Source organism: Camponotus vicinus, unplaced genomic scaffold (genome assembly GCF_025532165.1).
Source record: "Camponotus vicinus isolate PSW18456_S1 unplaced genomic scaffold, iyCamVici1.0 SCAF_1, whole genome shotgun sequence".
Classification (NCBI taxonomy): Eukaryota; Metazoa; Arthropoda; class Insecta; order Hymenoptera; family Formicidae; genus Camponotus; species Camponotus vicinus.
The window spans coordinates 10,863,073-10,880,633 of record NW_028141945.1 but is presented as its reverse complement, the minus strand read 5'-3'; the positions used below and the strand labels follow the sequence as shown (position 1 = coordinate 10,880,633).

General features: G+C 33.0%; 3 protein-coding genes, 1 long non-coding RNA gene and 1 pseudogene across 4 annotated transcripts; 1 reads left to right on the top strand and 4 right to left on the bottom strand.

Annotated features, from left to right (window-relative positions):
• Window positions 1-678: 678 nt before the first annotated feature.
• Snrpg (small nuclear ribonucleoprotein G) lies at window positions 679-1,764 on the bottom strand. The gene is made up of 4 exons (XM_083103581.1): window positions 1,597-1,764; window positions 1,451-1,473; window positions 931-1,055; window positions 679-810 (listed from the first exon to the last, which is right to left on the bottom strand). Exons 1-4 carry the CDS (start codon window positions 1,626-1,628, stop codon window positions 760-762), a joined length of 231 nt encoding a protein of 76 aa, XP_082959707.1. The 5' UTR covers window positions 1,629-1,764; the 3' UTR covers window positions 679-759.
• A 691-nt stretch (window positions 1,765-2,455) lies between these two features.
• On the bottom strand, window positions 2,456-7,893 carry LOC145973898 (uncharacterized). The gene is made up of 2 exons (XM_083103554.1): window positions 3,031-7,893; window positions 2,456-2,920 (listed from the first exon to the last, which is right to left on the bottom strand). The coding sequence occupies exon 1, from the start codon at window positions 5,436-5,438 to the stop codon at window positions 3,276-3,278; it is 2,163 nt and encodes a 720-aa protein (XP_082959680.1). The 5' UTR covers window positions 5,439-7,893; the 3' UTR covers window positions 2,456-2,920; window positions 3,031-3,275.
• Window positions 7,894-9,257: 1,364 nt separating this feature from the next.
• LOC145973893 (heat shock protein 83) lies at window positions 9,258-12,256 on the bottom strand. Its single transcript, XM_083103540.1, has 3 exons — window positions 11,733-12,256; window positions 11,311-11,429; window positions 9,258-11,216 (listed from the first exon to the last, which is right to left on the bottom strand). Exons 1-3 carry the CDS (start codon window positions 11,880-11,882, stop codon window positions 9,317-9,319), a joined length of 2,169 nt encoding a protein of 722 aa, XP_082959666.1. The 5' UTR covers window positions 11,883-12,256; the 3' UTR covers window positions 9,258-9,316.
• A 791-nt stretch (window positions 12,257-13,047) lies between these two features.
• On the top strand, window positions 13,048-14,453 carry LOC145973880 (uncharacterized; annotated as a pseudogene).
• On the bottom strand, window positions 13,233-15,404 carry LOC145973885 (uncharacterized). The gene is made up of 3 exons (XR_014439567.1): window positions 14,843-15,404; window positions 14,554-14,761; window positions 13,233-14,075 (listed from the first exon to the last, which is right to left on the bottom strand). It is a non-coding gene; the product is annotated as an uncharacterized LOC145973885 (long non-coding RNA).
• Between the last annotated feature and the right edge of the window lie 2,157 nt (window positions 15,405-17,561).

Below are 17,561 nucleotides of genomic sequence, written 5' to 3'. Positions count from 1 at the left end.
ATTTGATATGTCTCTCTATTGTTAAATAGTTTGAGTCTCGAATTAGCAAATGTAGAATTTATATATGTCTTGCATATATAGTGTGTACATGTTCATAAAGACTATGCTTTATAATCTTGTGGACTTAGGATTGCAAAATAGAGTATGATATGCAACAAAATTGTTACATTTTTCACTTTAATAGTATATAAATATTGTTTCATGCTTTGTATATTGGAGATATTCATCTTATTCATGCGTTTTCAATCTGTACTATTACAATACAAAAATATAAAGCTTGCAATAAAAATATAAAAAATAGCTAATATATAATGAAGTTGTGAAATAAATCAAGTATTGAATATTACCTCAAAAAACTATTTTTCAAATATTGCATAAGGAAATAAATTAGTTGTAAATTTGTTAATTATATTCTCTATTAGTTAAGTTTACATTTGAGTTTCAATAAATGTATTTATTTATTTATTTATTTTCTATTTAATTGAAGATATAATAATAAGGTAGTTTAAATCATGATAAATTTTTATATTTCCTTTTTGTAGATATTGATAATGAAATTTATTAATTAACTATATATTTTTATTTTCGATGTAAATTGTATATCTTCTAATAGTGATTTATAGGTGCATAAAGATTTTAATTTAAATTTATTATAGAATAAAAGAGATTTTCCAGATATTTGTATTTTCTAAATAAAATTTGATTCTTTATTTGAAAATATACATGTTAAAAAAGGAGATAAAATTTTAGTAGTACAAATCATATTCGATCTAAAGCTTCTAACATTATGACGCTGTTGCCACGAATTACCTAGAAAAATATACAACTTGTCTTAATGAAATCTCTCATTGATTTTAAATGATAAATTCTCTTGCATAATATATCAAATTTTTTAATTCATATTTTCTATAAAATTGTACTATAACTTACCACCATCCCAATATTGTTTTTGGTACCATCTTTGCATTCTTCTACACTTTCATCTATAACCATATTCATGAATGGATCGAAACCTCTCAGTATGCCAATAACATGTCGACCTCCGTTCAGCTTTACTGCAAAAGATTTCAAATAAAATTACAATAAAAAGCAAATTATATTTGTTAATATAAAAATGTATATATATTGCATTTTACATATATAAAGGTTTTTAAATATTATATGATAAAAACTGGTAGAAATATGGAATAAAGTTTTCATTAAATTTTGATATCGCTAAATGCATGCAATTTCCAAAGGACAATAGAAGCAAGCCTCTCAAATTTGCATAATCTTCTCAAAATAATATTTTATGTTAAATATATATTTCATAAAAATCATTACATGATATAATAATTTTTTCTGTACAAGATATATACAACTTTCAAGATTATATCAATTCCTTTAATTTAACCTAATCTTTTTCTCAAATATATAATTTGAATTTTATTAACACGTTTTTGATACTTACAAGACAGCCTTTTATCCATATACCTGAAAAAAAATTACAAAATTGTCATTAATAAATAATGCGTAAAATGCTCTGATGACAATTAAAACAATGATAAAGATTAAATAATGGTAAAGCATTGTATCAAATTATGAAAAATTACTTACTTTTTTAGCTCGGGCGGATGTGCCTTGCTCATTTTGATGATAACTGACTTTACTCAGTAAATACACGATACACTCAGATTAATACACGAGCACGTTTATATATATTTATATTGCCGGTTGACCCTTTTCCTTAGTACTTGCTCTTTAGCATCCTTAAGGTACGATTACATTCATACGACAAAATGTTTGTGATTGGCTGTCGGAGAGATTCCTGGAGTCTTTACAGAGACTCTAGAAATTCTCTATTCGACAGCCAATCACAAACATTTTGTCGCATGAATGTAATCTCGCCTTTATACTAAAAGAATAACTTCTCACTTCCATCTGTTGGCGAAAACACGATCTATGGTACCAGAGAGAAGACTCATAGAAGAAGACTGAAGAGATGTCATGGCTCACCGGAAATAAGTTAGCGCTGGAAGTGCATATTTTTTAATAAACTATAGCTCAAACAATTGTTCCTTAATTGCTCCGTCCGAATCTACAATTGCTCCCCTTCTAAAATTAATAGTTTTTTTAATATTTTGCAAAAAACGTAAAATTGACCATTTTTACTGAAAAACATATTTCTAATGGTTTTCGGCAATTATATTCGGTATAAAACGATTGCTCCTTATTGCTCCATCATTAGTTTAATGATTATTGCATTATTTTATCGAAAATTAATAAATAAATCATTTCACAAATGACGACGACGCCACCTGTCGGCCACTTATCGGAACTAACGTTTTAATAGTTTTTGACAATTATATCCAACATAAAACAATTGCTCTTTAATAAAAAATTAGTTAAAAGGCTACAAGGACCAACGCAATGGTGGGAATATGCAAAAAATAATAAAACGGTTATTACAATAAAATAACCATATGAAAATGTTTATTTAATTTGAACATGACAAACGCCGCGTTTCAATCCAATTCGGATCCTTTTCAATGTCGACTAACAAAGAGAATAATAAACATTAAGATAAAATTAAAATTAACGGTCATAGGAGAAATGTAAATAAGTTTCGGAACAACGCAAAGTCAAAAAATCGGAAGCAAATATATGTACAATAACGGAAAATTTAAACCGTCAATCACAAAAAAGGAAAGAACGCATCGCATTAACGTATCGCCACAGAAAACCCGAAAGCTCGTACCGCATACCACCAGTATACCGTTAAAAACGAGATGATCCTCTCCAAAAAAACCGGAAGGAAAACCCACATACAGGTCCATGACCATTTCCAAAAGAAAAAACAGTCAAAGATGCATAAATCGATGACCAGTTGGAAACTTGATGGTCCAAATATGTGCGAGTAAAAGCTTAAAAATCTGACACTCTAAAAAAGAAAAACAAGACAGAGCAATAATTTAACAAACAATCCGGAAACTACTTAAGAGAAACCTTCATATAAAGCAAGAGTAAAGTTAATATAATAAAATCACATACCGGTCTCTAAATTTGAAAGTGATCTCAAATCAAAAAATCGAACACAAAGGGAGAGCAAGTTAAGCACAACTTAACGTTCCAATCAACAGAGCCGAACTGAGGCACATGGGGATCACATATAGCACAGAACGCGAAACATCAAAAAGAGGGGGGGGGAAGGGGGAGAGAGAGAGAAGGGAAAGGAAGGAGAGGAACAAAACGTCACAGAAGGAAAGAAGACAGAACGAAGGAAAAATTTCAAATAATTACTGCGAACATTTTTTTATAATGGGCAAATACATCTTATCCAAGAATTCGGTATCGCTCTGAATGTTAAGGCCATGGTTCTGACCAGAGATATGTAACATCTCAGCAATTAGCCTCTTTTTATATCTAGGTTCCTCCTCCAAAATGGAAACATTCTCCCAATCAAACTCATGTCCGTTCAATCTATGAAGAGACACAACTGAGAGAGAACCAGAAGATTTATTGATATCAGAACGATGTTCTTTAATTCTGGTCAGTAACTTCCTTTTAGTTTGCCCCACATATGAAGCATCACAGTCTAAACAACTAATTTTATAAATGACATTCGCGTGGTGGAATTTAGATACCGGATCCTTGTACAGTCTAATAAGGGATTTTAATTTGTTATTGACTGTATATGCCAATCTTCTGTTCGCATAACTCTTGATGTTGGAAACAAAACCTCTTGGAAAACTTGAGGAAAAAGGAATGGTGAAGAAAGGAATAAGAGAGGAGGAGGATTGAGTGAGAGCAGTTTCGTTATTGTTCACGTCAGAGATTAAAAACTTTAATCTTTGAGAAATAGTGTGAAAAATAAATTTAATAGGATAACCATTGCCTAATAAAGTCGAAATAATAAAAGAAAAATTCTCATTATGAAACCGTGGATGTGACAGTTTAAAAATTCTATCAGTCAATCCAATGATAACTCCTTTTTTATGTGACAGAGGATGGTGTGAGAAAAATGATAGAAATCTTCCTGAAAAAGTCGGTTTCCTATACCAATTAAATTCAATATAGTTATTGTTGATTATGATAGTTGTGTCCAGGAAATTTATACTGTTGTTGTTTGAATATTCAATGGTAAACCGTAGTCTATTGTGAAGCGAATTAAAAACCTGGAAAATATGTTGGATGTATTGTTTAGGAGCAGCAAGAACAATATCATCAACGTAGCGAACATAAAAGGGAAGGGAAACAGGAAGAGACGAAATTGCTCTGTCTTCCAAATCAGACATAATAATATTCGCTAAGATCGGGGAGAGAGGAGATCCCATGGGAGTGCCAAAAATCTGTTTATATATGACATTGTCAAATTGGAAGTAGGTGGAGTCCATAATAAGATTTAAAGAAATCAAAAATTCCTTATAAGGAATGTTGATGTTGTTTTTAATTAAATGCCATCTTTTAGCAATTCCTCCAATAACCAAATCTAATGGAACATTAGTGAAAAGACTCTCCACATCCAATGAGACCAAATCGTACCAATCATCTAAGAACACATTGTTAAGTCTTTTAATCAATTCAAAGCTATTCGCAATATGGCTATTCGGATTAGGTAAATTTTTGTCTAACATGTTGTGAAGGAAAGACGCTAGCGAATAAAGAGGGCTATTAATACAAGAGATGATGATACGTAACGGGCAATCTTTCTTATGGATCTTTGGCAGTCCGTAGGCACGCGGTAAGATCCCATCTGTACTCAATAGCGCTCTATAAGTACCGTTAGAGATGTAATCATTTTTACGCCAACGCTGTAACAACTCCCTCAACTGGGAGATGACTCTATTCGTCGGGTCGCGGTTCCCTACCATGTACGTGTTCCGGTCTGATAGGAGGTCATGCATCTTGTCAAAATATTCGGTCTTATCAAGAGAAACAGTTACATTCCCCTTATCAGCTTTTGTGACAATGATGTCAGGATGGTCAGAAAGGAATTTTTTTGTAATTTTAGTTAAGGATAGCAAACGAGAGTCCAGATCTGAAAAATGAGGAGGGGATAATAGACATTTATTAAGAGTCTGGACTGACAAACATCTAATATTGTTAGCCGTTTCCTGATCCAAACTGGAGATATTATGTTCAATATTCTTAATGAAATCGAATACAAAATGTTGCGAATTAGGAAGGGAACGCAAACAAAATTTCTCTCCCAATTGTAAGAGGGATTGAACTTCCTGAGGAATATCGGTCTTGGACAAATTTACAAACCAATTGTTATTAACCGAATTAACAAGGGATAAATTATCTTTCATGTGAAAATTCTTGGGATTAATATGTACATTAAAAGGAGTATGAGAGGGAGGTTGAGGAGTGGGTGAAAAGGAAAATGTGGGAAGGGGGTGCTGTTCATGAGGGCAAGAACCTGTAAAAGATCTTAACTTTCGCTTGTAAGGATTCATGGGAGGATGGGGGGGGGACGGAACAAAAATATTTGATAAGAGGTACGTTAGGACGAAGGAAATCCGGCTGTTTTTTAGCGATCCATTTTAGTTTGTTATTGATTCTCTTATTTTCCACAATATTAAAATGATTAAGAGAGGAACGTTGTCTCCTGATAAATTCATTAAGAATACGAACCGGGACCCGTCTAAACAGAATCTTAGAGCATCGCAGTACATTATGTTGTAGAAATCGTAACAATCTGAACGCGTCATAAATTTCAATCTGTAACAACCGCTTAATAGAACCACGCACAAAGTTTTTGTATAAAGAAGTTGAATTGTCATCAAAAAATGAAATCACGTTATCGGTAAATTTAAATAAATGTTGCGGAACCAAGTTGACTCTTTTGCATTCCCTCAAGAAAAAAATTTTACATTTAGTAGCTATAATTCTTTTGTTGAAACCAATCCAATTCTTAAAACATTGCTTCACATCGCCTCCGAAACATCGATCGATAAAATTAAAAAAATTAAAAAAATTAAGTTGTGGAGCACTCATAATTCGCCTGAGTAATATCAAAATTATTATAATGAAATAAAGGTCCGTTAGATAAAATCAATAAAAAATTAGTTAAAATGTAATGTTCGCAGTAATTATTTGAAATTTTTCCTTCGTTCTGTCTTCTTTCCTTCTGTGACGTTTTGTTCCTCTCCTTCCTTTCCCTTCTCTCTCTCTCCCCCTTCCCCCCCCTCTTTTTGATGTTTCGCGTTCTGTGCTATATGTGATCCCCATGTGCCTCAGTTCGGCTCTGTTGATTGGAACGTTAAGTTGTGCTTAACTTGCTCTCCCTTTGTGTTCGATTTTTTGATTTGAGATCACTTTCAAATTTAGAGACCGGTATGTGATTTTATTATATTAACTTTACTCTTGCTTTATATGAAGGTTTCTCTTAAGTAGTTTCCGGATTGTTTGTTAAATTATTGCTCTGTCTTGTTTTTCTTTTTTAGAGTGTCAGATTTTTAAGCTTTTACTCGCACATATTTGGACCATCAAGTTTCCAACTGGTCATCGATTTATGCATCTTTGACTGTTTTTTCTTTTGGAAATGGTCATGGACCTGTATGTGGGTTTTCCTTCCGGTTTTTTTGGAGAGGATCATCTCGTTTTTAACGGTATACTGGTGGTATGCGGTACGAGCTTTCGGGTTTTCTGTGGCGATACGTTAATGCGATGCGTTCTTTCCTTTTTTGTGATTGACGGTTTAAATTTTCCGTTATTGTACATATATTTGCTTCCGATTTTTTGACTTTGCGTTGTTCCGAAACTTATTTACATTTCTCCTATGACCGTTAATTTTAATTTTATCTTAATGTTTATTATTCTCTTTGTTAGTCGACATTGAAAAGGATCCGAATTGGATTGAAACGCGGCGTTTGTCATGTTCAAATTAAATAAACATTTTCATATGGTTATTTTATTGTAATAACCGTTTTATTATTTTTTGCATATTTCCACCATTGCGTTGGTCCTTGTAGCCTTTTAACTAATTTTTTATTGATTTTATCTAACGGACCTTTATTTCATTATAATAATTGCTCTTTAATTGCTTCGCATTGCTCCATCGTTATAATTAATAATTATTGCATTTTTTTATCGAAAATTAACAAATTAATCACTTCACAAGTGACGACAACGCCACCTATCGGTCACCTAACGGGATTAAATATTTTAATAATTTTCGACAATTATATCCAACATAAAACGATTGCTCCTTAATTGCTTCGTATTGCTCCATCGTTATAATTAATAATTATTGCATTTTTTTATCGAAAATTACAAATGAATCATTTCGCTAGTGACGACGTCGCCACCTATCGGCCACCTATCGGAATAAATGACTCTACTGCCAATGGCGCCAATATTCAAACAGTATATTAGCTCTATTGTTTAAAATTATATGCGCGCTCACGCATTATGATATTGATATTTTATGTGTATCACAGAACATTAATTAAAATATCTTCACAATATATCCTTTAGCTAGAAGAGTTGTTGCAAAACAGTGTTACAATCCACCCATTATATCTTCTTAAAATTTTTCAATATATTTTAGACTGTGGTAGACTATAATAATGATAATGGGTAAATGTATAGAATCGTTTTGCAACAACTCTTGAGCTAAAGTATATATCATAAAGATATTTTAATTAATGTTCTGTAATACACATAAAATATCATAATTGAGCATGCGTGAGCGCGCATATAATTTTAAACAATAGAGCTGATATACTGTTTGAATATTGGCGCCATTGGCAGTAGAGCCATTTATTCCGATAGGTGGCGACGTCGTCACTAGTGAAATGATTCATTTGTTAATTTTTGATTAAAAAATGTAATAATTATTAATTACAACGATGGAGCAATGCAAAGCAATTAAGGAGCAATCGTTTTATGTTGAATATAATTGCCGAAAACCATTAGAAATATGTTTTTCAGTAAAAATGGTCAATTTTACGTTTTTTGCAAATATTAAAAAAACTATTAATTTTAGAATGGGAGCAATTGTAGATTCGGACGGAGCAATTAAGGAGCAACCGTTTGAGCTATAGTTTATTAAAAATATGCACTTCCAGCGCTAACTTATTTTCGGTCTCAAAATCACAAAATTCTCATATACAATATGTACATCTTCATTCATGTATTTTTAAAGTTAGATTTTAAGTAGCATTCTCTGTGCATGGTCAATTTGGAATCGATATTTTCTTAGTGAGATTCATTAACAATACATGTTAAAATTATTCTTAATAAGCCTTAAATTAAAATTTTATAAAATCTATCTAGCATCGAAAAGTGAAACACGCGCACTAACAATCATTCAATATTTCATCGTAATTATGAACAGCATGAATTTGTCTCATTACATTTTTCTGTATATTATTCTGCTATTACTACGCATCTAATAAGTTCTTAAATAAGGAAATTAGAAGTATGCAAAAAAATGATTGCAGATGTGAGAAAGATGCCGTTCACCAATAAGGTGAAGCAAAATAAATAATAGTTTAATATTTGTATCTTTTCATTATCCTTCGCATAAAATTATAAAAATAGATGCAAATTCTAAAAACAGATATAAACTTATAATGTATATATGTAAATTCCAAAAAACAGTTGGACTAACATGCTATTTAATTATCTTATTGATGGATGTATACTAATCCTATTTAAAATATATGATAGATGTTGCTGTATATATATATTTCTCATCCTAAATTTAAAGTTTAAAATATTCTTACAAAATAGGCTTCTCATCGAAAAAAGAAAGAAACTCAATACATTTAAAGTAATTAAATAGAACAATCTTTTTCTCTAAAAAATTTTTAAATTTATACAAAATGACTTTTAATTCTAAAGTAAAAACTAACCTAAATTCAACTTTAAGTTTTTAAAGACTAAATTTTACTTTAAAATTAGATTTGTGCTTCAATTGTACTTTAAGTATATAAAGTTTTTCTTCGTTTTCGACAAGAAAAATATTTTGTAATTTTAAATTTTAAAGAGAATTAATATCCATCAATTAAAGCGTTCATCGATAAAAAATTAAAACTATTATATTTCGCATGACTTGCTTTAAGCGAAATATAATACTTTTAATTTTTTATCGATGAATGGATCTAAGAGTAAAAACTTAATTCATAAATTTTAATCTACTTCTTCCATTCTCAATGACTCTTCCACATTAAAAGTTTATATCTGTTTTTAGAATTTATATCTATTTATAGAATTGTATATAGAGGATAATAAAAAAAGGAATTTTCGTGTAAAAAAAAAACGCTAAATATTTTTTTATAACTTTTTATCGATGAATGAATTAAAGTAAAAACTTAATTTATAAGTTTTAATCTACTTCTTCCATTCTCGATGCTTCTTCCGCGTCACCTTCCAACGCCGGCACTTCCGTTTTCATCTTCTCATCCTCAGTATTCGGCGTATCCTCATCATCGAAGCCCAAGCCGAGTTTGATCATCCTGTATATTCTAGATGCGTGTACTTGAGGATCTTCAAGCGCAAAACCAGACGATAAGAGAGCAGTCTCGAATAGCAGCATGACTAGATCTTTAACAGACTTATCGTGTTTGTCAGCTTCAGCCTTTTGCCTCAAATTCTCCATGATGGGATGATCGGGATTGATCTCCAAATGTTTTTTCGCGGCCATATATCCCATAGTGGATGTATCTCGGAGAGCTTGTGCCTTCATGATCCTTTCCATATTCGCTGTCCAGCCATACTGTGATGTGACGATACAGCAAGGCGAATCGACCAATCTGTTGGAAACTACTACTTTTTCCACCTTCTTGTCCAGGATATCTTTCATGACTTTGCAAAGATTTTCGTATTTGGCCTTGTCCTCCTCGCGCTTCTTCTTCTCCTCCTCATCCTCTGGCAATTCCAAGCCCTCCTTCGTGACTGATACCAACTGCTTTCCGTCGAATTCCTTCAGCTGTTGAACGACGTATTCATCAATGGGTTCAGTCATGTAGACGACTTCGAAACCGCGCTTCTTTACTCGCTCTACGAATGAACTGTTGGCGACCTGTTCCCTGCTCTCACCAGTGATGTAATAAATGTGCTTCTGGTTTTCCTTCATCCTGCCAACATAATCTTTAAGCGAGCACATTTCATCACCAGATGCAGAAGTGTGATAGCGCAGCAACTCTGAGAGCTTCTTCCTGTTCTGGCTGTCCTCGTTGATACCCAATTTCAGATTCTTGCTGAATTGCTCGTAGCATTTCTTATAGTTCTCCTTATCCTCTGATAATTCTTCGAAAAGTTCTAAGCATTTCTTAACGAGGTTTTTCCTGATGACTTTCAGAATCTTATTTTGTTGTAACATCTCACGAGAGATATTCAGAGGCAGATCTTCGCTGTCTACAACACCCTTGATGAAGTTCAGATACTCAGGGATTAGGTCCTCGCAGTTATCCATGATGAAGACACGTCGCACATATAACTTTATGTTATTCTTCCTCTTCTTGTTCTCGAACAGATCGAACGGCGCACGACGTGGAATAAATAGCAGTGCTCTGAATTCCAATTGCCCCTCTACAGAGAAATGTTTCACAGCCAAGTGATCTTCCCAATCGTTGGTCAAGCTCTTGTAGAATTCACCATATTCTTCCTGTGTAATGTCATCAGGATTTCTCGTCCAGATCGGCTTCGTCTTGTTCAATTCCTCGTCTTCGGTGTACTTCTCCTTGATAGTTTTCTTCTTCTTTTTTTTTTCATCTTTGGGCTTGTCCTCTTCTTCGTCTTCACCAACATCCTCGATCTTTGGCTTTTCATCTTCAGTCTCGCCTTCCTTTGCAGGTTCTTCCTCCTCGTCCTCGCTCAATTCCTTATCACGCTCTTTCTCTACAACGAGCTTGATGGGATAGCCGATGAATTGGGAATGTTTCTTCACAATCTCTTTAATTTTTGATTCTTCCAAATACTCGGTTTGATCCTCCTTGATATGCAAGACGATTTTTGTACCTCGTCCAATGGGTTCGCCATTGTCAGGACGAACCGTAAACGAACCTCCAGCAGAAGATTCCCACAAATATTGCTCATCGTCATTGTGCTTCGAGATTACAGTGACTTTGTCAGCTACAAGATACGTCGAGTAGAAACCTACACCAAACTGTCCAATCATGGAAATATCAGCACCTGCCTGCAAAGCTTCCATGAATGCCTTTGTGCCGGACTTGGCAATAGTACCCAGATTGTTTACAAGATCAGCTTTGGTCATACCAATGCCACTATAAAAAAAGAAAATTATTAATTAATAACAATATTAACATTTAGAGATATACATTGTATAAATATATATCTCTACAGAAAATTAATACTTACGAATCAAGAATAGTCACGGTATGGTCATTCTTATTTGGAATAATTTTAATAAATAGTTCTTTGCATGTATCCAGCTTGGATGGGTCTGTTAGAGATTCATATCGTATCTTGTCCAATGCCTAAATAAATTTATAAAAAAATTAATACATGCATAGATAATATATGCATCATTAACAAGGCTCAATTTTTTACTCTATGCAAGATTTATATTTATTTACTGATTTACATTTACATTATAATGCTTTTTATAAATTTCTAGATATGTAAAAAAATGTAATCACTTTTTTTTAAATATAAGTATGACGTATTTATCAGAATTTAATAAAATATCAAATTATCTCACGTATGCATTGAAACAATTTCGAACAAAGCAATAGGGCATCATTGATTTTTTTTTTATCGATAATACTCGAGCCACTTACATCAGACGAATTGGAGATCAATTCTCGGATAAATATCTCCTTGTTCGAGTAGAAGGTATTAATGATCAAGCTCATCAACTGAGCGATCTCGGCCTGGAAGGCGAAGGTCTCCACCTCGCTGGCATCAGCCATGCTCACGTTTTCGGGCATTTTTTCAGGATATTGTTCGACTGAACGTTAGAGAGACGTCACAGGTTAAATCGCAGGTAAATTAAATACGTACAGATGCACTCGCGCCGTATTCAGCAAGCAGACGAGCTGGATGAGCGAAGGTTTCCTCGAAGCAACGATACGTCTCGCACGCGGTCACTTTAGAGAGTATTGAATACTGGCGCGCAGCAGGCGCTTTTATCGAGTGCTGAAAATTCTAGCAGATTCTAGAAGGTTTGAGAACGGAAGCCCGCCCGACTTCTAGAAGCTCCTATCAAAATCGCTCCTCGGGGCCAACTTGGAGTGGGAAATTACGGCCGGTGGCGCGAATCGGGTTGCTGCGAAATTTCGCGGGTCAATTTATACGACGTGTCGCCATACATATGGTACTCCTACATTGCTAATATATATATATGGACATATATATATATATATATATATATATATATATATATATATATATATATATATTTGACGCATGCGCAAAAGTGCTAAAACAGACTAACTGTGCGAGAGAGAAGGTATCGTCTGCACCGTTATGTTTTCGCTCACTCCTCCTACTGAGTTAGCAATGGCCGCATTCAGCGGACTCAACCGCTAAGTAGCAATCGAATATGATTGGTCTCTATTTTCAGGTCCGACCAATCAGCGTTGAGTTACATCGGAAAATCTAGTAATGTTGCCCAACTGTTGAGTCCGCTGAATGTGGCCAATATAGGAGTACTATATATATGCGTGTCACGTGTCACGCGCGATTCTCCGCGAGACGCGCGCTCGCTCGTGTCGACTCGTAGCTTCGCCCTCGCGACTAGCGCGGTGACAGGAAGTGACGACGTCCCGCCGGGATCTAGAACCATCGCGATAGCTCGAAACGTGCTGTTCGAATAAACGAGACGCGTGCGCGGTGTGGCGTCTACGGTCCATATTCTGAATCCTCTTTTATCGATAAAAGTGCCTCTAAAAGTGGCTTATAGCCAATCAGAAGGCTTATAAGCCACTTTTAGAGGCACTTTTATCGATAAGAGGATTCAGAATATGGGCCTAGGCGTTTCATAACCATGCCTTGAAAACGACGCAATTTTGCTCTGTCTGTATTTTTTATTTTGATATTTTTTGGTCAGAGAATTTTTAAAGAATTTTTTCATACGTAAACGTAGGTGGAATTATAATTTATCTTTGCGTAAATTATCGGTCATGCAATTTCCAAGCTAGATGTCTATGATTAATGATGCGCACCCTCGATTATTGATTATTTAATTTTTTTAATTATTTTAATATTTCTGGAAAACAGTCTTATCGACATGATCGACATTGACATTTCCTTGTCTCGAGAATATAACTAAAAGAATTGCCATAAAATTATATGTTTATATATAATATATTTATTCTTGACATGTATAAATCGAGTCGAAATGTGTTGATTTTGTCGCGACGCATCGAATCGTTTACTTTGGTGACGAAAGCGCTAGAATAAACGTGCACGAACCGCTTCATCTTTTATGCACATATTTTGCGTTCCATTGTTACGTAGCATCCGTGTGAACGTTTTTGCAGATTCATGGATCCCGGAATACTTTCCAGATTGATTCCTCAGAACAAGGAGCACGTACGGCCCGCCTGTAAAAAATGCGGATACGCTGGACACTTAACCTATCAATGTCGCAATTTTATCAAGATCGATCCCAACAAAGAGATCGTGCTGGATGTAGCACGAGCTCGGACAGCGACGAGAATTATGTAACCCCGTTGACAGAATTACGCGAACGCGAGTTGAAGAAGAAGCTGAAGGAGGCCAAGAAAAAGCGCAAGGAGAAGAAGTTGAAGAAGAAACATAAGAAATGCGAGAGATCGTACAGCAATGACAGTGAATCCGAGTCGGAAGCGTCCAACGAGGAGGAGAAGAGGCGTAAGAACACAAGCGTAAGAAGAGAAAGAAGAGCTCTAAACACAAGAAACATAAAAAGCACAAAAAGAATAGTTCATTCGAGAGTAATGAGGATAGCGATAAAAAATAAATTGTGGTCGTAAATGATCAGAGAGACAATTCTTTTGATTGAATCCAATTAACGTTCTGCCATTGAATATTAAGTAATCAATGAATGACTATGATATTTTTTATCATTGTATATGCATTCCTCTTTATTATATGTGCTGACTCGACATACAAAAATGTGTAACGTATTTACTTTTTATCTATAAAAGAGAAAACATTTGTAGTTTTGTAATATAAAATTTAACATTGTATATTTTTGTGTAAACTTTTCAGTGATTGTATCAGAAACTGCGTTTATTCTACAAAATGTCAATTATTACACAACTGTGAATGTGTAAACAATGAAAAGAAATCTCAAATTAAAACGAAAAAAAAATGGTAGTCTAAGGGTTAAAGAAATTGTATTATTATTAACGTTTAAGAAATATCTTAAAATTATATTTTAAGTTATATTTTATTTTAAAACTTAAAAATATATGTGTATCAAGTTAAGGACGTTCACAAGTTATAACCAAAAATATACGATTTGTCTGAATTTTGGAAAATTTAAATAAATGTAAATTGATTTTTTTATATTATACTAGTATCATAATATTCTTTCAAAATTAATTATTAGGGTTTCATTGAGCATGATAATATGACACTTAAAATGATTAGAAAAATGTTGCATAGTCTTACAATGTCTTTTTTAAGGCTTCTATATTTTTTTCTGTCAGTTCTTTTTCTATTAACACAGCTTCTATGCATGATTCTTTTGCTTCTTCCTCAATTAATGGTCCGATAATTCTTTCGTGCATTTTATACGTATTCGATGAAGCCACGGGCAGATCAAGCAAAGATAAGTACTTATTGGTTTGGGTTATACCACCTCCAGCATGTAGAGAAGCTACAAAAATAATTATAATTATGAAATAAAGATTAGTTCATGGAATCATAAATGAAATGAAAAAAAAAAAAAACAACTTACCCAAAGTCATTTTAGTATTGACAGCAAATACTTTTTTTCCAGATGCAGGGTTGGTATATTTTTCTGATGAAAGTACTTTTTTGATTGCACCACAAGTACACTTTACATCAAAATAGGATCCTACCCAGCAAACACAGAATATTACGGCAACATCGCGGCAATGTTACAACATTGCAGCAATGTTGCTACAATATTCTGTGTTTGCTGGGTAAACAATGACGAGTCTCGTTCACGACGTTCTTTAATAGCAGATCTACTCCACAAGACGAGCAAATCATTTGTTCTGACATATAATCTAAGTCCACGATACGATTACCTTCAACAGGAATACTTTTTTCAGTTTTTTTTACTTGAATATTATCACTTTTTGTTGCTGCGTAATGAGAATTTTTTAACCCCATCTTTCGTATTCTGTTATATTTATTGATGTTTTTAATAGTTGTAAATCGTCCTGTAACATTAGAACGAAGTTGATCTTGCTTTTCGTCCATTTTTTGAGGTTAAAGCACGCCGCTCTCTCCCGTGTATCATATGGCCAGTATTCTGCTATGCAATGCTACCAACATTTGCTCGCTTACGAGTTTTCCCCCCGCTCCCCTGAAAAGCATACCCCGCAACGAAGGTTGGGAACGTCCTTAAATATTAAATTCAAATGTTAATACTATCAATATCAAATATTGATGTTATTAAATATTTGAATAAATTGAATATTATTATTTGACATTGATAGCATCATAAATTTGTAAATTGTAAATAGTTATAATTGTATTTTAATTATAATTTAATATTGATATTTTAATTGTAAAATACAATACAATTATGACTATAATTATATTATATGAAATTGTGTTTACGATTGTAAATTCTTACGTAAATTACACGAAAAATTATCGAAAGTATACGTATAATGATTACATAATAGTAATTAACATAATAGTAATTCATTAAATTAAAGTATTTGTTTCTATAGTATATATTTTGGAAATATTCATAAAAGAGTAACTGTTTGTATTTTCATATCAAAGAGTCATTAATAAAATCGGAAAATTTTTATATAAAATTCGATGCTAAATTAATAATTAAATATAAGCTTTACAAAATTTGACGAATGCCTTCATTACATAATCGCGAGTCAATTATTATAAATTTAATGATATGCTTGCCGTTATCTATCTATTATATTTATGAATTCTATATCGCGCGAAACTGAATATTCGTAAAATAAATTAATAAATTATGATTGCGAAAATATCGTGTTCGTTATTTTCGCGTTCTTATACAAGGTTGTCATTTTAACAAAAGAATTTTATCCCTGTCCCTCTCATCAGATAATATTGCTAAATATTGTTAATTAAATATAAAGAAATATCGAATAAGAGTGTGAAGATTCGATGTGATAAATCAACAATTAAATATTTGCTTCAAAAAATTTAACGATCACCTTCGATATTATATAGAATCGCGAGTTAATTATTATGAATTTAATAATTTGTTTTTTTAGTTATATTTGTATTTACGAATTTCGTATCGGAAAATATTAAATAAATTAATAAATTACGGTTGCGAAAACACCGTGTTTTTCTCGCGTTCTTTTCGCGTTCTTAGACGAGATTGTCGTTTTAAAGAAAAAATTATCGTTGTTTCTTTAAATAAACGTTAATGAAAGTTGTGTGGCTCGTAGCGCCGAGGAGTCGAAACGATTTTCATCGTGGAGAATTATTTTTCACCGGTTCTTGTGAGAAAAATTGAGAATTTTTATTGTGAGATTGGAACTAATCCCAGGTTTTCCTGGCAATTTCCGAAAGCAATGATCTTGGTAGTAATTCAACGACGATACGCTTCTTTAACGTCGAATTAATTTAAATAATATATATTTAGATGAGAGAAATGTATTTTTTCTTTTCTTCGTTAAAAATGTTCTGTCATTATTAGGATTGGTATTATTATTATCTATATACAGGGTGATTCAAAACAACCTGATGTCTTTGAAATATGATATTCTTAAACGAATTCTAAGACTATTTTTCCTCTTGAAAAATTTTGTCCAAAGTTTAATTTTTGAGTTATAATAGAAAATAGTTGGCTACTCACGAGTCCGATACAACGGGCAGGCAGGCGGGACATGTATTTTATTATTTATAAATATAATCGTTCGTAATCACATTTCAATAAAAAAGGTCGTTATATCCATTTCATTTTCAATAAAGAAATATATTTCTTAATAATGGAAGAACATGTTTTCTGATGTGCATATCAATTTCATGAATTGAAGATAATGACGAGGAATAATTGTCGTTGATTTATTACTGAAATCATTGCTATCGGGAATAGTCCGGAAGATCCAGGATTCGTTCCCTCCTACAGTGAAGTTCCCGACGTTCAATGGATCACTTAACTTTTCTTCGCAGATTGATCTTGCAAAATCTGATGTAGAAACAAGATGTTAATCGTTCTCCATTTTTAAGATTGCTCCTCTTTTTATCGGATTACCGGTATGTCACTCGTATCTGCAATTGAATATTCTGAATATTATCGATTTATTTATTCGTCGCGTTTTATCGCGAATTTTAAATCGCGATTTATCTTCGCGATAAAAATTCGCAAGTAAATCGGTCGGTGAATTGCATATTCACAAACATTACAGACCTCAAATGTTTGTCGAAATATTTTCGATTTTCTATATTTACGTGATAATAATTATATCGCGCACGTCTATTGA